The sequence below is a fragment of the Ostreococcus tauri genome (genome assembly GCF_000214015.3).
Source record: "Ostreococcus tauri WGS project CAID00000000 data, contig chromosome 05, whole genome shotgun sequence".
Lineage (NCBI taxonomy): Eukaryota > Viridiplantae > Chlorophyta > Mamiellophyceae > Mamiellales > Bathycoccaceae > Ostreococcus > Ostreococcus tauri.
This window is the reverse complement of record NC_014430.2, coordinates 145493-168084: the sequence shown is the minus strand read 5'-3', so window position 1 is coordinate 168084 and position 22592 is coordinate 145493. Positions and strand designations below refer to the sequence as shown.

The following is a 22592-nucleotide window of genomic DNA, read 5'->3' as shown; positions in this document are numbered from 1 at the left end:
GCGGACACGGCGCAGGCGCAGGCGGGAGGGATCGCGGGCGAGGACGCGGCGCGCGAGAGAGAGAGAGCGCGCGAACGCGCGCGCGCGTCGAGGGACGACGCGAACGGTGGTGACGCTCGGATCGGGGGGATGTGGATGCTGGACGGCGGCGTGGGGTCGGCGATGGTGGAGATGTGGATGATGGCGGTGCCGAAACGCAAGGTGACGCCGAGTCGACGGAAGAAGCGGAATCAGTTTAAGCGATTGCCGTTCGTCGAGAGCGTGGTGCGGTGCGCGGGGTGTGGGAAGGTGAATCTGCCGCACGTGCGGTGCTGCGATGTCGAGCGGGAGGACGCGAGGCGGGGCGGGCGAGGCGACGGCGACGCGCCTTGACGTAGCGATTTTGGAATGAATAGCAAGCAAATTTGACTTATTTATTCTTGTTTTTGCGAGATGAATTTCTTGACGACTTACTCCTCGATGTACGTACGACTCTTCAACCACTTCTTCGCGTCGTCGAACTTGGTCTCGTCGGTCGGGCGACCGTCCTCGCGCCACTTCTTGATCCACTGCTCGGCGGCGGCGCGTTGCTCCGGGGACAAGCTGTCGGAGCTGACGAACGACGCCTTCTTGACGGTGGTCGTGGTGACCGTGGAGCTAGAGCTCGCGACCGTAGTGTCGGATTTGGAGCTAGACGCGACCGTGGACTTCGTGGATGACGTCCACTTGCTGATCCAATTTTGAGCCTCAGCGGCGTTCTTTACTGGATCAGACTTCGCGACGACAGGCTTCGACGCGGTGGCAGCCGGAGCAGCCGGCTTTGAGGTCCACTTGTCGATCCAGGATTGCGCTTGCGAGGCATTCTTCACCGGATCGGACTTGGTGACGGCGGACTTCGCGGCGGGCTTGGCGGGTTCCGCGGACTCAGTGACTTTCGTCGTCGCCTTCGCAGGGGTGCCTTCAACGAACTTTGAGGCCGGCTTGTTGTTCGCCACCTTCTTACGCGGGGACTTGCTGATGTCGTAGCCAGAGTTGTTGATGGAAATAGTCGGCATCGCTGTGACCTTCGCCGCCACTTCTGGATCCATGTACTTGGCCAGAGCCTTGTCGAACCATCCCTCCGTGGTGCTGGCACCGCCGGATCCCGCTTGCGAGACGAATCCGCTCTTGCTGGTGGCGTTGCGAGCGGCTTGCTCTTGCTTTTCACGCATTTCCTTGCTTCTGGTTTCGGCAATCAAGCCGAGCGTCGCGGCAACGCCAAAGGCGGCGGAAGATTGCAAGTTCAAAAAGTCGCCAGCATCCTCGTTCGCTCGAGCGAGCGTCGCTTCAGCCTTCGCTTCTTGACCGTCGATGATGGCGTCAACGTTGACGTCGATGCCTGGCAAAGGAGCCCTTTGGACTGCGGTCAACCTTGAAACGCCGGCGAACGGAGTGAACGGGGTGAAGGCGTTACCCTTGGTATATTCTGGCTTGACCTTGGCGACGGTTTGCTTCTTGTAAGTCTGTCGCACACCAGACTTGGCCGCGTTCTTCTTTGCAGCGAGTTCAGCCTTCACCGCAGCGCGCTTCGCGTCGGCAGCTTCTTGGGCTTGAATGCGAGCAATGCGCTTAGCTTCGGCGGCAGCCTCGTTGGCTTGTTGCTCAGCGGCCTTCGCGGCGGCCTTCGCGGCGGCCTTCTCGGAAGCGCCAGAGGAGGCAGCTCCGGTGTCCGAGGAGGTCATGTACTGGGACAAGATGCCGAAATCGAAGCCGAGATCGTCGCTGGAAAAATCGGCGGACGAAGAGCGCGGGGCCATCTTGGCCGCACGTTTTTCTTCTTCAGCCAGGCGCTTGGCCTCAGCCGCGGCGCGCTTGGCCTCAGCCGCAGCGGCGGCGGCTTCAGCCTTGCGTGCCTTCTCTTCAGCTTTCTTATCAACCTTGGGCGCGGACGGGGTGCTTTCCATGTACTGAGAGAGAGAGCCAAAGTCAAAACCAAGGTCCATAGACGCACCCGAAGACGCGACAACCTTGTCCTCCACCTTCGCCGCCTTTTCCGCCTCTCTGGCGGCGTCCCTGGCGGCGCGAGCCTCGTCATCTGCGGCCTTTCTCGCGGCAGCCTCAGCAGCCTTGGCTTCGCGCGCCGCAGCGGCCTCAGCAGCCTTGGCTTCGCGTTCCGCGGCGGCCTCAGCAGCCTTGGCTTCGCGTTCCGCGGCGGCCTCAGCAGCCTTGGCTTCGCGTTCCGCGGCGGCCTCAGCAGCCTTGGCTTCGCGTTCCGCGGCGGCCTCAGCAGCCTTGGCTTTGCGCAACTCCTCGGCATTTTGTCCGGCGACGACGCTTTCGACGACGGTAGGAATCTCGGCTTCGCTCTCATCGACAGCTGACTTCACCGGCGACTCAAACTTCGGCAATTCAAACTTCGGCGCGTCGAAATTCGGGATTTCAAAAGACGGAGCGGTGAAAGCGTCGAAGCTCGGAATGCTGAAGGATGGAGCGGCCGCGGATCGTTGCACCGGCTCGCGTCGCCTCGTTCCCTTCGAACCGCGACGAGAGTTGTCAGCCGTGTCGTTCAGCAGTTCGATGGTCATCGATTCATCGATACCGCGGTCATATCGGTACTTCAAATTGTCCTTGGCCGTACTGAGAGCATCGTAATCCAACTCAGCAATCGTGTTTGACGTCTTGAGCTCAGTCAAGTAGTCGTCCGCGGCCACTTGCGCCACCTCCACCGAGGTTGTCGCCGCAACGGACGGTTGAACAGATCCCTCACCCCCGGCAATGATGGAAAACGCGGTGATCCCGGCGAAGATCCCACGCTTGAGCTGCTGGTCGTCCTCGGTGGCGTCTTCATCGCTCTTCTTTGCCGCGCGAGGAACCGCGCGGCTGGCGCGCTTGGACGCGTTCTTCTTTGAAGCCTATCGAACGACGATTCGCGCGCGTCGTCAGTCCTTTGTTCATCGCTCGCCCCGCGCGATCGATTATAAAGAGCTTCATCGCTCCTCCGCGCGTCCTCGAACGCCTCCGCGCGCGCTTCACCGTCCGTCGCGCGCCCGATCGTTTCGAAAAAAACAGACGACGTAATCCGAGCCGGTTTTTTCACGATCGCCCCCATCGCGTCGCCGTTCGAGCGCTTCACGCGCGTACCTTGACACCGACGTGCGAACGGGCGTTCGCGGACGCGCGCATGATGTCACTCGCGGCCGACATCGCGACGTGTGCGACGAGAGACGCGAACGAAAGTGTCGACGGATCGCGCGCGTCCCACGGGTGACGCCTGGGCGAATCGCGGTCTCGGTCGGTCGGCTACATAGCGATGTGTAGAATGATGTATGGTTTTTGGTATCAAAATTGATTCATGCTACGAAAATGACCTCGAGTACGTAGTATCTCGCAGGGATATTCTTTTATCGACCTTGACGATTCGCATCACGGTAGTTTGTGTAGGTGAATAGTGTAATGACGGTTGATGTCATTTTTTATTTTTTTCGTCGCACGCGTGTCCTCCTCTTTCGGTTCGCGACCGGTCGAGCGGCCGTCGGCGACGCGCTCGCGCGCGCGCGGCGTCGCGACGACGGCGCGGACGCGCGCGAGAGCGATGCGCATCGACGCGAGGGTTTCGTTTGATTGTTTGGAAGCGCGCGCGCGTTCGCACGAGGTCGATCGCGTCGTCGGCGAGGGACGATCGCGCGAGGGACGATCGCGGGCGACGCGTGCGGAGAAGCATCGGGGGCGATCGTCGCGCATTCGCGCGATCTTCGCCGAACGTTCGGACGATTTATCGTCGATCGCGAGCTCGAACGTTTTAACAATCGTTACGCATCGTCTCCGTCGACGCTCGAGGTGAAAAACCTCTCACATCGTCCTCGACTTTGCGCGCGCGCGTGGCGCGCCGACCTTGGCGGGTTCCCGAACCCGCCCGCTCGAAATCGTGCCTCGACGGTCGTTCGTTCTCTATTCTCGTCTTCGTACACGCCCCGATCGCGAAGCACGAACGCGGGAAAGTTGAACCCAACATTGACCGCTCGATCGACGCGTCGAAACGCGCCTGATCACCGTCGCGCGTCGACGAACCCGCGCGATTCTCGTCCGCCTCCCTTTCGTCGGCAAATCACATTTCCTCGATTTATAACTCGCCGAACACCCCAAAGGTTCCAGGACGGGCACGCACTTTGACGACTGCCCCCGCACACGCGCGCGCGCGACCGCGCTTCACCGAGCGTCGCGATCGCGCTCGACGCGAACGTTTCTTGACCGTCTGTAACACGCGTGATCGCTTCATTCGACGTTGTGACGACCGCGCGCGCGAGGGAAACGTCGTGGGGTGGAATTCACCGCGACGAAACCGTCGGTCGTCGCGCGATTACGACGTGCACGACGCGATCGAGCTCGATGTCGTGTAAATTTCGTGAAGGGACGATCAAGCGGGCGTGTTACGATGCGCTACGCGAAGCTGGGAGTCAGGGGCTCACGGTACGGCGGCGCGCGACGACGGGGAGATTCTTGATGGGTCGGGAGTCAAGGACTTTGAGACTTGTGCCCTGCACGCACGCAGAGCGGACGTAGGAGGACCATGACTGACGATTAAGTGATCATTCGACGACATAGGTGAAGGAAATCGCGCAAGCGGTGCGAGAGCAGACCGGTGGGGTCAAGCTTGGCGGGGCGACGCCGCAGAACACGATCGTTGGGCAGCTCTCTAAAGGTGCGCGGTTTCGACGCGCACGTGCGCAACTCGAGAGACTGACGGAGTTGGGTTTCGACGATAGATCCGACGTTTATTTTGGTTAAGCGCGCGACTTACAGAGTTGCAATCGATGGTGAGAGTGACGATGGAACTGAGTTCCATGCCTCAGGTGAACGAGAGGGTCGGAATAAGCGAGCGAAGACGAGGAACGAGAGCGAGTCGGCGAGCGAAAAAAGCACGGGCTCAGAGTTCGTCGACGCAAATCTGGCGTACGAACCCGGATGCATGGTAGAGGTGGCCCGCCCACACAAGTCACATGGTGCGACGTGGGCAAGTGCAAAGGTTATCGAGAACGATGGCGAGTTCATTGTGTTGTCCGTCTCTCCTGAGGGCGGCGATGACGCGACTGCAGACGTCGTTCGATTGCCAACGCGTCTGTTGGCAAGCACAATTAGACCGGCGCCCCCGGTCGAAAACTTAGCCGTGGATCAATCGCGACGATTGAACGAGGAGGTGGATGTGCACTACAACAATAGATGGTGCGAGGGCTACATCTCTCAGGTCACTGACGCTCGCGGGAAGATTGTCGTGTGCTTTCCAGGAGTGGGCGCAAACAACGACACATCGTTGATAGTGTTTCAAGACTCGACCGGTCAGTGCTGGATTAGGGAGACTTGGAATAAAACGCGACCGAAGCGAGCGTCCATCAGACGCGGATGGACTCTCTCGCTTCAAGGTGAATGGTCGCCAAGAGGCGCGCCGCAGGAAAACGGTGCAGCTGCACCGGACTCGGCGTACAAGCAACTCGCAGCGATCAGCATGATCGAAGCAGGGGACAGTACCAAGCTCGGTTTTAAGCGCGACGGTACCACGATTTCGCTGAGTGAACAACCCTCTAGGCTTGAATCACACGCCGCGACGACGACGGAACTCAACGGGTCGTACATCGGCGACTCAGCCAAGGGCGTCGTCACCTCGGACGAGACGGACTGTCCTTTCAAATCCATCTCTGAGGCGTGCTATCACTTGCTGCTCACCGCCGGTCCGGAAGGTCTTCAGGTAAGCAAAATGGTGCGCACTATTCAAGAACGTTCTCTCGTCAAGCTTGCCGGGAAGACGCCTGCGAACACCGTGTACAGTAGGCTGAGTCAAGATGCGAGATTCGTCAACGTCTCTCGCGGTGCGTACGCGTTGGAGAGCATCGTCGCAGACGCCACAAAGAACATGAAAACGTCTCCGCAACAGCGATCACAAGTCGACGAGTCTCCGAAGCGGCCCAGACCGCGCATTTCAGAGGTAAATCCGCGAGTGTATCCCATGAGCACAGACAACTCCGCGGTCCATCGCGACGGTCTCGTAAGCGCCACTCCGTCCATCGCGGGTGACTATCACGGAGCGTCCCTGAGCTGCATGTCCGAGCTTTCCAACGCGAGCGAGCTCCTTCTGGGTTTGCGAGGCAAACGCTGATGTATTTCCGACCGCGCAGAGTGAAGCGTGTACAATAAATCTGCTCACAGCGCAACTTTTTGATCTTGTTTCACATTCACGGCTACGACTGATAGCACAAAGACATGTTTATTACATCAATGAACGAAAAACGCTGGAAACGACCTCGGAAACCTCTCCTCGGACGTGAACCACGGTCGACCGAGCGCCGCGCTGACGCCGCACCACGTCAAAATCATCAACCCGTAGCTCGACACGAACCCGTCCAAGACAAACCTCTGGCTCTCTCCGATCGATTCCAGATCCATCTCGCATCCAGAGTTGAGCATCCAAAACGCGAGTCCGTTCACGAGCGCCGACCCCCACATCGTCCAATCGAACCCGTACGCGCCGTACATCCCGAACAGGATGCCCACGTAGAGCGCCAGGACGTGTTTCAACATCGCGCTCATGCGAAGCGCGTCGTCCGCCGTCCATCGCGCGTCGCGCTCGCGCGCGCGCACCTTACGCAGGAGCGCCGCGTTCGCGCGCGATGCCGCTCGGAGCGCCTCCATGCCGCGCGCGCGCGTGCGCGGGGCGGACGACGTTCGCGCGCGGCATCGCGCGGTGACGGTCCGCGTGTGAGACGGTGAGACACACACGCCGTGACGTCGATCGCGCGCGTCCACCGCGGACGCGCGCGCGAGGACGACGGCGATGCCGCGCGCGATGGCGACGATGCGAACCGCGACGACGACCGCGGGCGCGCGCGCGGGCGGACGACGCGCGACGGCGACGGCGCGGACGCGGCGGACGACGGCGTCGAGGGCGACGGCGCGGGACCTCGCGCAGGTGGCGCTGGAGCTGGACGGCGAGACGCTCACGGCGGCGGCGGCGGCGGTGCTGGGCCTCGGCGCGGGGTTGGGAATCCCGATCTTCTTCGTGCAGCAAGAGAAGCGGGATAAGGAACGCTTGGAGGAGATTCGGGAGCTGAATCGGGCGACGCTCAAGGCGACTGGGGAGCAGATGACGCCGGAGGAGATCCAGGAACTGCGAGCGTCGCGGTACTTGGACCGACGAGAGTTTAAGGATGATGATTAATCGCGTGGTCGTTGATGATTCATCGCTTGGTCGTCGCGACGGAGGCGATGGTTCGTGTTCGGAAGGAAGCGCCCGCGACGGCGCGCGCGACGCGCGACGTAGCTCGAGTTGTTCGATTTTTTTGTGAATGATAATACACGATGAGCTGTGAAAGATTTTCCGCGATGTCGTGTCTCTATGACCACCATTATCGCGCAATCTACTGCCCGGAGCCGATGTGTCGCTCGCTCAGGGAGAATTTCGGGTACACTCGCTTGTACAGCGTCGCGCAAATCGTGTCGTGTTGATGGATGACGTTGTTGAAGATGCACTTCATGCGTCCGTGTGTGCCCACGGGCTCGACGATCTTGCCTCGCAACCCGTATTTTGTCCATAACTCGAGTGGTTTGAACCAACGAATATCGTCTGGGTTATGGAACATGAATCTCGCGACGGATTTATGCTTGTGCGTGCGGAACGGAACCGCGCTCAGGATGACTCGCTTCAGTATGATCCGGTCCGGATTCGCATCACGAACTGATCCGGTGAGGCATAGGTCGACGCTCACGCCCTGTGCGTTAAACGTCTCCTTGAACGCGATCACCGGTGCTGGGCCATAAGTGATCGGAGCGAAAACACTCGCGATGGTTGGCACTCTGGCGCGCAAGAATCGCTCCAACTTGTGCTTGTCACCCAAATTGTCCGTGTTATACACCGGCGCCGCGCGTTCGCGACGCCAGCCGACGTGGAACCAAAGTGCGTCCTTAGACTTCAACGGTGCGTCGTAGTTCGTCGATTTCGTGACGACGTAGTTCATCACGGACAGGCATGACTCATACTGCATCAAGCCACTGACGACGACGGGGCCGGCGCCGCCGACCCAGCCGTTCCACGATGGACCCACACCCGCGCCGATGGTCCCGTCATCGCCACGCGGACACTCACTGGGATTCGGCGCTTTGTATCGACCGAGCCCCTCGAACAAAGCGATGACCGGCACTCGCGGGACGTTAGCGAAGGTGATGCGCACGTACGTGCCGACTTGCACGCCCGCAACCGCATCCTCCTCTCTTACCTCCAATGCGCGCTTATGTGCTCGTCTGAAGTTTTCAAACGCAAAAACGCGGGAATAATCGTAAGGGAGTGACTCCTTTGGATCCCACGGAGACGATCGAAAAGATTTTAAACCTCGATACTTCGCAAATCGGTCCCGCGCCGGCATGTGGTCCGGCGTGTCCATTTCATCTGGAAACTTTAAATCCTCGTTTTCAGCATCCTGGAGCATCGCCCGCTTACTACTGTCACGTTGCGCGGCGTCCAAGTTTCTCCGTGTCTCTTGATCCATCTCATCGTCGTCATCGTCGTCGCCAGCCACCCACTCCTCATCTGATCCCTCGCCCTCCTCAATCTCGGCACCTCCCTCGCGCATCTCTGCCTCGGCTCCAAAAGTGTCTTCATCCGGGACGTCATCCATATCCGCGTCGTCGTCATCGTCATCTGCTTCGTCTTCATCATCCGCACCTTTCCCATCTAAGAGCCAAGACGCTTGGTACGCGCTCATACCAGCCGGACGAGCCTTCCTCATCGACTCCAACTCAGCGTTCTGGAGCTCCGTCGCTGTCGGCCACGTTTGTTCGCCCGCCATCTCGTCGGGTTCGTTTTCGCGCATCACCGGCTGGGCGATGCTATCGTCGCGCGTCCAAGTCATCAAGACCTCGTCACCCTCCATCGTGTCGTCCTTGTCAGCGCGCGCATTCAATCGTGCCTCTGGCGGCTCGAGAATTGACTCAATCTTCGCCACAGGAAAGTCGCCAACACCCGGCAAGTTCCAGAGTTGGTTCGCGTTACCAGAGTCACCTCTCACATACCCCTCGACGATAACAGTTGCAAATCGATCGTCTTCCGCGTTCGGGACGACTTCGCGACGATGTGCAAGCACGTATGGTCGCTGGAGACGCCATCTTGGTTGGTCGACGCGAATCTCCAGCGTCTGCCTCGCCAACTCCGTGAGCTCTGCCCTGGACGACGCCGGAAGCGCCTTCACGCGATCCGTCGTCATTTGAAACTCATTTGCGACTAAATTCATCATCGCCTTCTTAACCTCCTGCCTCTTCGCCTGCTTCACATCCTCCAAGCCTCGAAGTGCTAGGAGCGTCTGCGGAATCCCGAGCGCCTTGAGCGTGGGTAAACACCTCGCCACCGCCTCACTCGGTTCGGGCGACGTCACCGACGCGACGACCAATAAGACATCACACGCCTTCAAAATTTCCAACGACGCGAGCGCGTTATTCGGATTCATGAGCATGAAGGACGCGCGCGCGCGGTGCCGCGCGCTCGTCGCGGTCCGCGGCGTCGACGCGTCTTCGAACATCCCCCGCACGACGTCCTCGATTTCTCCCTCACTCGCCCCATCCCCCCTGACGGCTCTCACCAACCCCTCGCAGAACGCTCGAACGTCCTCGGCGCCCTGTTCAACCTCGTTAAAGCACAACACAGCCGTCACGCGCGGCGTCGCCCGCGCGTGCCGCCTCTCCGCCAACACGCTCGCACGATTCGCCTCTCGCGCCTGTCTCGCCCGCATCGCTCGCGTTCGTTTATTCCCAACCCCGAGTCCCGTTTTCAATCCCGCTCGCACGCGCGCGCCGAACATCTCGCGCACCGACGCGTCATCGCTCGTCTTGTGCTTTTTCCACGAATGTTTACTCTGATGCCGTCCACTGTTGTGCCGCTTATTCCGCTGTCCGTGCGCCGACGGTCCCGGCATCGCGCGCGCGTCGTCGAGCCTCCACCGCGCGCGCGCGCGCGAGCCGTCGCCGCGTGCGCGAGACGCGCGCGCGCGACGGCGCGCCCGCCGCCGGGGCGACGGTGGAGATAAATCACACGCGCGCGCGAGCATTCGCTGTGTGCGTCGTTTTCACCCATCGAGCTCGTATGTCGATCGGTGGGTCATGACTCGTGGTGCCAGTGCCTCGGACGCGATGGATGGAGAATCAATCATTCGCTGTGTGCGTCGTTTTCACCCATCGAGCTCGTATGTCTATCGGCGGGTCATGACTCGTGGTGCTAGTGCCTCGGACGCGACGGATGGATAATCCATCGCGGTCGCGACGACGCCGCGCGCCCGACGTGAGGTCGCGCGCGAGGACGTCCACGCGCGGCACACCGCGTCTCCACCGACCGCGCGACGATGGAGCGCGCCGTGGGCGTCGCGCGACGTGGAAGCGCGCGTGAGACGTTCGGGACGACGCGAGCGATCGGGCGGCGCGGTTCGGGGCGAGGCGTCGCCGCGTGCGCGCGCGCGACGCCGAACGCGGCGCCGGCGAACGATTTGATGATTCGCGCCGCGAGGGGGGAGCGCGTCGAGCGCACGCCCGTGTGGTTGTTCCGCCAGGCTGGGAGACATTTGCCGGAGTACAACGAGCACAAGCGGGCGCGGTCGAAAAATTTCTTAGAGTTGCTCGCGGATCCGAAGGACGTCGCGGAGTGCACGATGCAACCGATCAGGCGGTATAACTTGGACGCCGCGATCTTGTTCAGCGATATATTGGTGATCGCGGAGGCGCTGAACGTCGAGGTGGAGATGCCGGGCGGGAAGGGGATTTTGGTGCCGAACCCGCTCAAAGGTCCGGAGGATATGGGACGGGTGCCGAAATCGATCGATGTCAACGATAAGCTCTCGCACGTGTTGGCGAGTGTGCGTGAGATCAACGCGCAGATCGAAAAGGAAGGTCTCGGGGTGCCGCTCATTGGGTTCAGCGCGGCGCCGTGGACGCTCATGTATTACATGGTCGGCGGGTCGTCTCGTAAGAACACCGACTCGGGGATGCGATGGCTTAAAGAGCATCCGAAGGAGGCGCAAGAGTTGTTGGATATTTTAACCACGGTCGTGATCGATTACCTGTGTGCGCAGATTGAGAATGGGGTGCACATGGTTCAAGTGTTCGAGGCGATGTGCGAACACATCACCGAGGAGAGCTTTTACGAGTACGCGATGCCATGCATGGCGAAAATCGCCGCCGAAGTGAGGCGTCGTCACCCGGATATTCCGATTCTTGGGTTCGCTCGCGATGCCCCGTACGGGCTCGCCGCGCTTCAACAGGCTGGGTACGACATCATCACCATCGACACCGCGATGGACCGGACCGTCGCGCGAGACGTGCTGAGACACGACGCCGAGGCGCGAGGCGTCGAAATGTCCGGCGTTCAGGGCAACTTTGACCCGTCCTTACTCAATAAAGAAGGCGGGTCCTCGTTCGAGGGCATTGAGGCCGAGGTGACGAAGATGCTCACCGAATTCGGTCCGCAAAAACTCATCGCTAACCTCGGCGCCGGCTTGAGCGGCAAGGAAGACGTCGAAAAGGTTGCCTACCTCGTCGACAGCATCCACCGCGTCTCCGAGACCATGATCGCCGCCGAGTAAACGCTTATTACATTCTTCCTTTTGTAGTCTTAATGCCTCAATTGCGACTCTTGTCTTCCCTCATCATCCGCTCGATGTGGGGCGCTGTACAAAAATCTCAAATAGCGCTCCTCACCTCTCTTCACGTCTTCACGCGTCGCGATCGCGACGCGCGCGATGCGTCCTCGAACGCGTCACGGTGCTCAGCGAACGCGTACGCGTCTCTTATACGTTCTCGTCCTCGTCCTCGCCCTCGCGACGACGTGCGTCGCTCGGGAGTCGACGAGACGATCGAGCGCACATTTGGCTTCCGATGAAAATCCCTCGTTGATCGATCGCGTGCGAGCGAAAGCGCGACACGCGCTGGCCCCGGCGGGCGCGCTAGCGATCCTACGAGCGCGGCCGGCGGTGCGACTGCGGATCCTGAGCTGGATCGCCGTGTGCGTCGTCTGCATGTGGTTTGCGTTCAGACGCGCGTTGACTGCGGCGAGGAACGCGATGACGCCGGCGAATGTTTTGGCGCAACGCGAGGCGTTTGCTCGCGAGATCAAGTCGTTTCGCACGCGGAATGCGCCGAGCAAGGGTGAGAGGGAGACGGACGAGGTAAAGTTCGCTGCGGCGCGGCAGAAGCTGCACGCAGTCGTCGAGGCGAAACGACGGGTGGACGGCTATGCGAAGGAGCTACGAGCGCTCGAGACGAGTTTCTTGCCGGAAGAGTTTCATCAGGATATGTTTGTGGACAGTGGTGATCGCGCGCGGGACCTTAAGGAGGCATACGAGCGAGCTTTGGTCGCGAGCGGGTGCAAGGCTAAGACGGCAAAGGAGGAGTTGGTTGCGCGAGCGAAGTGGCACAAGACTCACGATTTGGCGACGGCTATGAAATCTTGGGAAAATGTCGACGCGAGTAAGCGCAAGGTGATGTATGAGGGATATCAAGGAGGGTGGTACACTGCGAACACGCCGCTGGGCGTGCCAGTGTACATCGAAAGGTTGGGCATGATGAACGCGCAAAAGCTGCTCGATTGCGTGAGCGAGGAAGAGCTGTACGTGCACAGGTTACGCATGCAAGGCTACACGATGAAGACGTTGTTGCCAGAGATGGCAAAACGTCCGGGGGTGATTGCGAGGGATAAGATTGTTCACGTCATTGACATGAAGGGTGCCGGAATGTCGCTGATGGGGAATAGAAGCGTTCAACTCTTCAAACTGCTACAAGAGATTGACGCAAACTTCCCAGAGTTCCTCTACCGAACCTACGTTGTGAACGTTCCTATTGGCGCTCGTGCAGTTTGGATGACTTTCAGTGCAATGTTCCCGGCGCGCGTACGCGCAAAGATCCGCGTGCTGGGCAACACGAGGGGAAGCAATGCGGACAAGCTCGCCGTCATATTCGGTGGTAGAGACCGCGTGCCGGACTTTCTCGGTGGTTCGTGTGAACGTCGCCTAGACGAGTGCCCACCCTGGTGCTTGAAAAGTATGAAAGAGACGGCGTTTGTGCCGTGGGAAAAGAATGTAGACCTCACAAAACTCACAACGGCCCAGCCCGCGAGCTTCAAGAACAGCAAATCTGAGTCCGAACTCTCTGCGCACTCTCTGCGCGAGATGTCACCGGCTCTGACGACCTCTTCTACCGAGGCGCGGGGCGATGTGAAGAGGACATCCAGCCTCGGGCGGCTGTTCTCAAAGAAGAAGCGCGATTGACCCATTCTTTGTTAGTTAGTAGTGCCTCGTACAGGACTCCGAGGGTGTGATCGATTCATCGCAAGCCACACTTCGCGCCAGATTTTTCGCGCGTGCGTGTTCCTTCTGTCTTTCGGCGTCATGCGAACGCGCACAACCTCGTCTCCGCAACGTACCGCTCAAGATCTCGTCTCCTTCCTCGCCGCGGTCACTCTTCTCGCTCGCGACGCGCGTGCGTTGAAAGTTGCGTTTCTCGCGGACACAGGCATTGGAAACGACAAGCCCGGACGCGAGTGGACCGATTATCTCGGTAATGTGCGTCGTCCGAGCTACAAGGTTGATGGTGAGGAGTGTAAGACGTTCGACAACAAGTACTGCGGCGAATACTCGCGAGCCCGAGACGTCTTCGCGCTCGCCCAAGATGCGGGCGCGGATTTGATCGTCCACGCGGGCGATCTCGATTACGCGAGCTCGCCGACGTCTTGGTTTCGATTTCTCACCGAGAACGTTTGGCGCCGCGGTGGAAGGTACGTGGCGTTGAAGGGCAATCACGACGTCGACGGGTGGGATGGCGTTCAAGACTTGTGGAGCGGTCCTCGCGGCTATCAACGATTGCTCGCTTCGCAGATTCCGAGGGGTGCGAAGGCGTACGGATCTTACGGTGAGGATTTTGCCATGGAGTTCGGGGGAGTTCTCATAGTCATGTCCAGCGTGGGGTCCGAGAGCCCGGGAGAATCCTCAAACAAGGCACACTACGAATTCTTGGAGCGTGCCCTATCGCAAAGCTCGGCCATATGGAAGGTGTGCGTGTGGCACATGACGATGAAGGATTTGCAAGTATCGTACAAGGGTGACGCCACGGGATATGGTGCGTACGAAATCTGCCGCAAGTACGGTGCTTTCATCGTCACCGGACACAGCCACGTGTACAGTCGATCGTACACGATGAAACGCTTTGGGACTAAAGTTTACGGTTTCACGCGAGGTGATCTCCGCGTGAACGATCGAGATTACGGCGCGGTAAAGCTTCGCCCCGAGCGCGATGGCGTCGACGGTCTCACCGGTCTCGCCGTCGTCGGCATAGGTGGATACAAGAATGAAGCCATGGAGCGCGACAGCGGTATTTGGGCCAAGGTATACTCGTCTCAGTGTCTCCAATCGAGCTCTTCGTGCGAGCGCGCCGCCGACGACAATAAATTCGGCGTCCTCTTATGCGACTTCACGTCCGAACGAGACGCCGAGTGCGAGCTCCGAGTCGTCCCTAGACCCGGATTAGACGCGTCTCGAAAGCGTTCCGCCGCGTCCGCGCCGTCGCTCGTCCGCGACGCCTTCGTCTTACGCCGCGAGCGCGCGTAGACCCACCGCCGCGCGATCGTCCACGATGTCATTTTCCATTCTTCCTTTCCCCACCATCCGCGCCCGTCCCACGCGCCGCCGTCCGTCGCCTGCCCGCGCGACGCGCTCGCGTGGCGAATCCAAAACACGCGTCCACATTCGGGATCTCCCCCGTCAAGGCGTCGTCACCATTCGGTGCCGACGTGGCGCCGTCTCCGCGAATTGTCGCGATCGATCGTCACCGTTCGACGCGCGACGCGCGACGCGCCCGATGTTCGCCCACGCCGCGACGACCGCACACGTTTTCACCGCCGCCCCGCGCGGGAGCCGCCCGCGCGCGGGTCGATCGGCCACGCGCGTGACCGCGACGATCGCGCGCGCGCGGGAATTCGCGCCCGAGGTGCGATCCGAATCGTCGACGTGATCGCGACGGTTCGAACCTCGCGCGACGCGCGTCGGCGCGCTCGAACGCGATGGACGTCGATGACTAATTATTGGTGATACGTCCATCGACGACGCAGCGGCGTGAGGTGGCGAGCGTCGCCGCGAAGGCTGCGGCCCCACCGCCGCCCGCGCGAATGATCACCGCCGCGCAGTACGCCAGTCTGTTCCAAGCCGTCATGGGCGTGTACGCGTTGCAGATGCTCCTCGTTCCGGCGAAGATGATCACCGACCACTTCAACGCCGCCGCGGATCAGCTGACGCAGTTCTGGATCCGAGGCTCCGCGGTCGCTTTCTTTGGAATCGTGTACGCGGTGCGCACCCTCCCGAGCGCCGAGGCGACGACGCTCGCCTTCTTCACCTCCCTCGGATGCGCCGTCTTGTACCCGTTCAACGCCAAGTTCAACCTGTTGAAGCATAACTTGAGCGTGAAGTACCCGATGCACTACGTCCCGGAGGTACTCCTGGGGGGTCTCACGCTCCTCGGCGCGTACGTCATGTACGCGTGAGGCGTCCGCGAACGGCGCGTCATCACGCGATCTCCCCCGAGCGCGCCCGCGGTGTCAAGACTTCTACGCAATCAAGTATAACATTGTCCCACTACGATATGAGTCTGTTGTAAAACATCCTACAGGTCCAAATATTCACCCTCCCGCCGACGCGCGTCGCGGCGTCGCGCCGCACTTCGCGGCGCCCGTCATGCGCGTCGCTCCCGCCCGTCCGTCCGCGCCCGCGCGATGCGCTCGCGAGCGCAGGCGCGTCCAAGGCGCCCACGCGCGCGCGCATCGACCCGCGCGCGCGTGCGAGAAGGACGTTGCGCGTGATGTCTCTCGCGTGTTCCTCTTCGGCTTCGCCGCGCACGAGATCCCGCGCGCGCGTGAGCTCGTCGACGCGCTCACGGCGGCGATCGCGGACAGCGGCGCGGACGTCGGTCGGGTAGACGTCGTCGGCGTCGGCGCGAGCGAGGGCGCGATGAGCGCGAGAGAGCTCGGAGGGCTGCGCGCGTCGGGCGCGCGCGCGGACCCGGAGGGCGACGGAACGCGGGTGGTCTTGCTCGATGGTGCGAGCGCGCGGGCGTTGATGCCGGATTTGAAGATGGAAATGAGTGAAGAGGGGTTTGAGGCATCGGTGTTCGGGGTGTTCACGGAGACGACGCGGGAGGGTGAGCTCGAGAAGGCGGCGGCGAGCGTGGTTGAAGCGCACGAGCGGTACTGGAACCTGCGACCGACGACGGCGGCGGACTCGTACGACGTCGAACGAGACGTGAACTTTGAGTACGAAGGAGAGACCGATGAGTGGGATCTCGCACGGGTGACTACGGCTATGGCGGTGTCGATGGATCGCGCGGACGTTTTAGACACGGCGTCCATGCGACGGGGCGAGGAACGCTTACGAAGCGACGCCTCGAACGTCGTCGCTGTGGACGGGGTCGTGGGTGAGCCGCTGCGGCAAGCGCTCCTAGACGCGCTCACGGAGGTCGGGTACGACCACTATGAAGAGCCTGGACCGCCGGAGAGCAAGTGGAACCGCGAGACACGAGATGGGTTGGAAGGTGACGACGGCAAGTCGCCGCCCGCGAGCTGGGGTCTAACCTCGGAAACGCTCAGCGAGGTGATGAAGTCTGACGCCGTGCGCACGTTCCGCGCGCGTCTTGCGGCGATGTATCCAGAGTATGATATTCGCACGATGCCAAGCGACACGCTTGAGCCCGACGGTATTCCTGGATCGTGGGGCGGCTCGAGCATTTGTTCCGCCATTGGGAACGCCGCAGTGTACGGTGATATGTTCAACTGGCACATCGATATGGATCCGAGTCAGCTCGATCCATCCGCGCCGTGGGTCGAGCGCTTCGGATCTTACGTGAACCGCGAGCGAGGCCGCCCGCTCTTCGTAAGCGCTATGGTGTACCTCAATCCGGGTCCTTGGCCCGCCGCCTTCGACGCAGAGACGTTGTTCCTCGATCCGGGCACTGGTACGGGCGTCTTCGTTCGCCCACAGCCCGGTCGTGTGGTGATCATGGATCAGGACATTGTCCACCGCGTATCGACGCCGAGTCAAATCGCGGGATTGCCTCGCTACTCCCTCGTCCTAAAGCTTTGCTTCTTCCCCAAGCGCACGGACGAAGCACAAACGATGACAATCATTCGTGAGGAATGGGGCGCCAAGACGTGTCGCTTCGGCACCGCCGCCGGTCACGTCGGTGGCGATGAAACGTTCCTCGATGACGACGAGTGCGACCCCTCGCTCGAGGAGTGCGACCTCCTCGCCCTCGGGATTAACCCCGAGGACTACTATTTATCATCCCAGGATTACGACGATGATGACGGCAATAACGACGAGTAGGCAGCCTTTGAGACCTCGACGTAGCGCGTTGTCATCGAATTGTGTCCGCGCACGCTCCGCTCGCCTTTGCTTCGCACGCGTCGACTCAACGACCGCACTCACGCGCGCGCGTCTTCACGCGAAGTGAACCTCACGTGGGTTTCGGCAACGATGTCCACCGTCGTCGAGCGCCTCCGAGTCTCCGCGAACGCGTCGCGCATCGCGCGCGACGACCGTTTCGCTCGCGATGCATCAATGACGTCAACCTCGTCTCGACCTTCTCGCGCGCGTCGCTCGGCGTGCGCGCGTGCGCTGACGTCGGACGCGGAGCGGTTCGCCGTGGACGCGCTGGAGCGATCGACCGAGGTCGACGACCGAGCGGAGGTCGAGCGGGCGGAGACGCGAGCGAGAGAACTCAGGGCGACGCTGGACGCGCTCCAGGAAGAGTTGGACGAGACGTACGCGGAGACGTTCGGAAAGATTACGCTCGTCGGCGAGGACGGGACCGAGCGTGCGTTCATGGAAGAGGCTGGAAGTGAGCGTGGGTTTCGAGAGCTGAACGCTCGCGAGCCAAAGATCGCGGCGGCGATCTTGCGGGAGGCGGAGCGGGACGCGAAGTCGTGGTTGGCGTTTCAGAAGCGAGCGCACGCGCTCAAGGCGAAACGGGATCGCGGTCGGGGCGAGTTATCGGACGCGGAGAGCGCGATTGCGGTGGCAAAACGCGGTGGGGTCGGGTTTCTGAGCTCGCCGCCGATGCGATCGACGAAGAAGCTGGAGAAGCGGGACGGGGTGCGAAAGATTGTTCTCCTCAGCGGTTTCGAGAGTTTCAACGTCGCGTTGTACAAATCCTCGGCACGTGATCTGAAGAAGCGGTACCCGCACGTTGAACTGTTGGTTTTTAGCGATAGAGACATCGAGAATAAACGCGGTGAAGTCGAGGCGGCTTTGGATGGCGCGGATGTCTTCTTCGGCTCGTTGCTCTTCGATTACGATCAAGTCGAGTGGCTGCGCACGCGCGTAGAGGATATTCCGCTTCGGTTTGTTTTTGAGAGCGCACTCGAGCTGATGAGCTGCACGTCCGTCGGTTCGTTCCAGATGGCGGCGCCCGGTGGGCAGAAGGCTGGACCTCCACCAGCGGTAAAAGCCGTGCTGTCCAAGTTTGGAAGCGGCAAGGAGGAGGACAAACTCGTCGGATACTTGTCCTTCTTGAAGATTGGCCCGAAGTTGTTGAAGTTCATTCCCGGCGATAAGGCGCGAGATTTGAAGAACTGGCTGACGGTGTATTCGTACTGGAACGCTGGAGGTAAAGAGAACGTCGAGGAGGCGTTCGCGTTTCTCGCTTCGGAATACTTGGCTCCGCCAGGCGAGGAGGAGAAGAAGACGTCGTTCCTTAGTCGACTCTTCACATCGTCAAACGCGCCGAGGTCTCCAATCGAAACACCGGCTCTGGGTCTTTACCACCCGCAACGTGAGAGAGAAAGAATGCCGTACTTTGAGACGATTTCATCGTACCTGGATTGGCATGCTCGAACTCGTGCACACAAAGTTCCCGCAGGCGCTCCGCGTGTTGCCGTACTGCTTTACCGTAAGCACGTCATCACGAAGCAACCTTACCTGGCAGATTTAGTTGAATCTTTTGAGGAATCAGGCGTACTTCCGATTCCCATTTTCATCAACGGCGTGGAGGCGCACACAATCGTCCGCGATATGCTTACGTCTGAGCACGAACAAAGAATGCGATCGGAAGGCGTGATCGAGGTGGATTCGTTGAAATCTGATGCCGCCATCGTGGACGCCGTCGTTAGTACTGTTGGATTTCCTCTCGTAGGTGGCCCGGCCGGAAGTATGGAAGCAGGACGACAGGCTGAAGTTGCGCAAGGCATTCTCGGCGCAAAGAATATTCCGTACTTTGTCGCGGCGCCTCTGCTCATTCAAGACATTGCATCGTGGGTTCGAAGCGGTGTTGGTGGGCTCCAGAGCACGATTCTTTACGCGCTTCCAGAGCTCGACGGGGCTATCGACACGGTGACTCTCGGTGGTTTATGCGGTGACAACATTTACCTCACGCGCGAGCGTGTTTTTGCGCTCTCAAATCGTTTGAAACAGTGGCACTCGCTACGAAACACGAAACGAGACAAAAGAAAACTTGCGGTCATGATGTACGGGTTCCCGCCCGGTGTAGGAGCGACGGGTACTGCTGCTTTACTGAACGTACCGAGCTCCCTCGACAACATGCTGGCTTCTCTCAGAGCCGAGGGATACGATCTCGGCGATGAGAAAGAGTTGCCCTCGGGTGAGTCGATCATCAAAGCGCTGCGTGTGCTTGAAGAGAACGCGACCATCATGGCAGGTTACGACGGGGCTGTCTCGGCGCTGGAGCCGATGATTCAGAGCGGTGAGCTTCCGGGCGTTCGAGTGACTGGGGCCAATGTCGCGCCTTCTGAGTTGAAGAAGTGGCTGGCGTTTCCCAAAGAGTGGGGTCCGACGGAGTGGGGTCCGATTCCATACCTGCCCGAGTCGGACGTTCTCGTGAAGAAGATGGAGGCCGCCTGGGGTCCGCTCGAGAATTACATCGGACTCGCAACAGCCCCTGGTAAGGGCAGCGTTGTCACCGGGCTTCAGATTGGAAACGTGTTCTTTGGGATTCAGCCCGCTCTCGGCGTCGAGGGCGATCCGATGCGTTTGCTCTTCGAGCGAGATCTCACGCCGCACCCGCAATACGCCGCGTACTACAAATGGCTTCAAAACGATTTCAAAGCTAACGCGGTGGTTCATTTCGGCATGCACGGAACGGTAGAGTGGCTTCCGGGATCGCCTCTTGGGAACACGAGCCTTTCGTGGAGCGAGCAGCTTTTGGGGGCCATGCCGAATGTGTACGTCTACGCGGCTAACAACCCGAGCGAGAGCATCGTCGCTAAAAGACGCGGTTACGGGGTAATCATTTCCCACAACGTGCCCCCGTATGGTCGAGCCGGTTTGTACAAGCAGACTGCGCAGTTGCGAGAACTCCTGAACGAGTACAGAGAAAATCCAGCGGAGAACAGCGCGCTGCGGGCGTCAATTTTCGACATGGTGAATGCGGCTGGCTTGGATAGCGATTGTCCCTTCGTCGATGCGCAAACGAATGAGAAGCACCGTATGACTCATGAGCTCTCCGAGTCGATCACGCAAGATCAGTTCGATTCGTACGCGAGTGACTTGTACACGTATCTCGGAGTTTTGGAAAACAGGCTCTTCAGCGAAGGCTTGCACGCGCTCGGCAAGGCGCCGACGCAAGAGAACATGGCGCAGTACCTCAAAGCGTACTTCGACAATGAAATCGACGAGAATATTATCGACGAGATCTGCAAGGCTAGTGACGAAGAAAGCGTCGATGCGATCAAGGCGCGACTTGAGCAAACGTTCAATCTCTCCGTGCCGTCTTCTGTGAGTGACGCGATGCAAAGCGACAGCGCGGGCGCCACCGTTGGAGACAAAGTATCGGAGGCTGTGGAAATACGCGATCTTCTGGCGATGAATACGGAAGAAATCCGAGGTATGCATCGCGCTTTGGATGGCGAATGGGTGCCACCTGCCGTCGGTGGGGATTTGTTACGCGATGGGAAAGGAGTTCTTCCGACTGGACGAAACATTCACGCCCTCGATCCGTATCGCATGCCGTCAGCCGCCGCGGCGGCTCGCGGTGCTGCCGTCGCGGATGCTATTCTGAAGCAGCACCAGGAGGCAACTGACGGTGTGTATCCCGAATCCGTCAGCGTGAACTTGTGGGGGCTCGACGCAATCAAGACGAAGGGTGAAAGTGTTGGCATCGTACTTCAGCTCGTTGGCGCTCGTGCGGTGAAAGAAGGCACCGGTCGCGTCGTGCGATACGAGCTCATCCCTCTGAGCGAGATGAACGGTCGACCGCGAGTGGACGTGTTGTGTAACATGTCTGGAATCTTCCGAGACAGTTTCGCAAACGTCGTCGGTTTGCTTGACGACCTCTTTGTGCGCGCGGCTGAGGCTGATGAACCGATAGAGATGAATTTCATTCGCAAGCACTCGCAAGAAATGGCCGCGGATGGCATCGAGAACACGACCGCCCGACTGTTCAGCAACCCGCCAGGGGACTACGGCTCCATGGTGAACGAGCGCGTCGGAACTAGTGGATGGGAAGACTCGCGCGAGCTCGGTGACACCTGGGCGTCGAGGAACTCGTACTCCTATGGCAAAGGCGAAGAACGAGGCACTGCGCGTCCCGAGGTCTTGCAGTCTCTACTGCGCACGACCGAGCGCGTCGTGCAAGAAATAGACTCTGTCGAGTACGGTCTGACGGATATCCAGGAGTACTACGCCAACACCGGCGCTCTCGTCGCCGCGGCAAAGGCGGCAAAGGAAGACGCCGGCGTGAAGGATCCATCCGTCGCGTGTTCAATTGTGGAGACGTTCGGTAAAGACGTCACACCGAAAGATCTCGACGAGACGCTTCGCATGGAGTACCGCACAAAATTACTCAATCCTCGATGGGCCACCGCGATGGCGGATCAAGGATCGGGTGGCGCGTACGAAATCTCTCAGCGCATGACGGCTCTCGTCGGTTGGGGCGCCACGAGCGGATTCGCCGAGAACTGGGTATACGACGGCGCACACGAGACGTACGTCGAAGACGAGGCGATGAGGGAAAAGTTACGAAAATCCAATCCGCAGGCGTTCCGTAACGTCATCAAGCGCATGCTCGAGGCTGCCGGTCGTGGAATGTGGGACGCCGACGAAGAGACGCTCCAAAATTTACGGGACATGTACAGCGACGTCGAAGATGAAATGGAGGGCGTAAAACTCTCCACCACGACCAGGCGAACCGGCTGATGAATTGTACAATACAACGTCACGACAATACGTCACGCGTTAACCAATCCGTCGCGATCACAGCTCCACGGCGAATCGATTCCACTCGGGCGCTTCGCTCTCGCTCGCCTCTGGGGCGACGTCGAACCGCGCGTTCACCTCCCGCGCCCCCCCCTCGCGCACCTCCACCTCGAACCGCACGCGCTGCAACAAACACACATCCTCCTCCCTACAAAAATACACCAAACACTCCACCGCGAGTTCGTTCGCGTCACCCATCGCCCGTCTCTCCGCCCGCGCGCGCGCCCGTCCGTCCTCCCCGAGCGTCCCCTCCCTTCCCGTCGGCGTCACCTCGTACCTCGATCGCGCCCCCCTTGTGAAGTGATACCCTCGCGGGAGCACGATATCGATCGCGAGTTCACCGTCCGGCGCGAGCGCGCCGTCGAC

The 22592-nt window shown here is 60.3% G+C and overlaps 13 protein-coding genes across 13 annotated transcripts; 9 read left to right on the top strand and 4 right to left on the bottom strand.

Moving 5' to 3' along the window:
• On the top strand, positions 1-372 carry OT_ostta05g01130 (Ribosomal protein L32p; the record flags this gene model as incomplete). Its single annotated transcript, XM_003079160.2, has 1 exon — positions 1-372. A coding segment is annotated over one exon (372 nt), but the record flags the coding sequence as incomplete, so codon positions are not given.
• Positions 373-449: 77 nt separating this feature from the next.
• Positions 450-3162, bottom strand: OT_ostta05g01120 (unnamed product; the record flags this gene model as incomplete). Its single annotated transcript, XM_022984193.1, has 2 exons — positions 450-2870; positions 3100-3162. The coding sequence occupies 2 exons, from the start codon at positions 3160-3162 to the stop codon at positions 450-452; spliced, it is 2484 nt and encodes an 827-aa protein (XP_022838948.1).
• Positions 3163-4344: 1182 nt separating this feature from the next.
• OT_ostta05g01110 (DNA-directed RNA polymerase delta subunit/Asxl) lies at positions 4345-6106 on the top strand (the record flags this gene model as incomplete). The annotated part of the gene is made up of 3 exons (XM_022984192.1): positions 4345-4425; positions 4561-4657; positions 4722-6106. The coding sequence occupies 3 exons, from the start codon at positions 4345-4347 to the stop codon at positions 6104-6106; spliced, it is 1563 nt and encodes a 520-aa protein (XP_022838947.1).
• A 116-nt stretch (positions 6107-6222) lies between these two features.
• On the bottom strand, positions 6223-6639 carry OT_ostta05g01100 (unnamed product; the record flags this gene model as incomplete). Its single annotated transcript, XM_022984191.1, has 1 exon — positions 6223-6639. One exon carries the CDS (start codon positions 6637-6639, stop codon positions 6223-6225), a length of 417 nt encoding a protein of 138 aa, XP_022838946.1.
• A 154-nt stretch (positions 6640-6793) lies between these two features.
• OT_ostta05g01090 (unnamed product) lies at positions 6794-7165 on the top strand (the record flags this gene model as incomplete). The annotated part of the gene is made up of 1 exon (XM_022984190.1): positions 6794-7165. One exon carries the CDS (start codon positions 6794-6796, stop codon positions 7163-7165), a length of 372 nt encoding a protein of 123 aa, XP_022838945.1.
• A 199-nt stretch (positions 7166-7364) lies between these two features.
• OT_ostta05g01080 (Ribosome biogenesis protein BMS1/TSR1,C-terminal) lies at positions 7365-9908 on the bottom strand (the record flags this gene model as incomplete). The annotated part of the gene is made up of 1 exon (XM_022984189.1): positions 7365-9908. The coding sequence occupies one exon, from the start codon at positions 9906-9908 to the stop codon at positions 7365-7367; it is 2544 nt and encodes an 847-aa protein (XP_022838944.1).
• A 423-nt stretch (positions 9909-10331) lies between these two features.
• On the top strand, positions 10332-11564 carry OT_ostta05g01070 (Uroporphyrinogen decarboxylase (URO-D); the record flags this gene model as incomplete). The annotated part of the gene is made up of 1 exon (XM_003079157.1): positions 10332-11564. One exon carries the CDS (start codon positions 10332-10334, stop codon positions 11562-11564), a length of 1233 nt encoding a protein of 410 aa, XP_003079205.1.
• Positions 11565-11720: 156 nt separating this feature from the next.
• OT_ostta05g01060 (Phosphoesterase domain) lies at positions 11721-13244 on the top strand (the record flags this gene model as incomplete). The annotated part of the gene is made up of 1 exon (XM_022984188.1): positions 11721-13244. One exon carries the CDS (start codon positions 11721-11723, stop codon positions 13242-13244), a length of 1524 nt encoding a protein of 507 aa, XP_022838943.1.
• A 120-nt stretch (positions 13245-13364) lies between these two features.
• On the top strand, positions 13365-14579 carry OT_ostta05g01055 (Phosphoesterase domain; the record flags this gene model as incomplete). The annotated part of the gene is made up of 1 exon (XM_022984187.1): positions 13365-14579. One exon carries the CDS (start codon positions 13365-13367, stop codon positions 14577-14579), a length of 1215 nt encoding a protein of 404 aa, XP_022838942.1.
• Positions 14580-14829: 250 nt separating this feature from the next.
• OT_ostta05g01050 (unnamed product) lies at positions 14830-15508 on the top strand (the record flags this gene model as incomplete). The annotated part of the gene is made up of 2 exons (XM_022984186.1): positions 14830-14958; positions 15080-15508. Coding segments are annotated over 2 exons (558 nt in total), but the record flags the coding sequence as incomplete, so codon positions are not given.
• A 190-nt stretch (positions 15509-15698) lies between these two features.
• OT_ostta05g01040 (unnamed product) lies at positions 15699-17342 on the top strand (the record flags this gene model as incomplete). Its single annotated transcript, XM_003079153.1, has 1 exon — positions 15699-17342. One exon carries the CDS (start codon positions 15699-15701, stop codon positions 17340-17342), a length of 1644 nt encoding a protein of 547 aa, XP_003079201.1.
• Positions 17343-17492: 150 nt separating this feature from the next.
• OT_ostta05g01030 (Magnesium chelatase, subunit H, N-terminal) lies at positions 17493-22166 on the top strand (the record flags this gene model as incomplete). The annotated part of the gene is made up of 1 exon (XM_022984185.1): positions 17493-22166. A coding segment is annotated over one exon (4674 nt), but the record flags the coding sequence as incomplete, so codon positions are not given.
• A 57-nt stretch (positions 22167-22223) lies between these two features.
• Positions 22224-22592, bottom strand: OT_ostta05g01020 (unnamed product; the record flags this gene model as incomplete). The annotated part of the gene is made up of 1 exon (XM_022984184.1): positions 22224-22592. A coding segment is annotated over one exon (369 nt), but the record flags the coding sequence as incomplete, so codon positions are not given.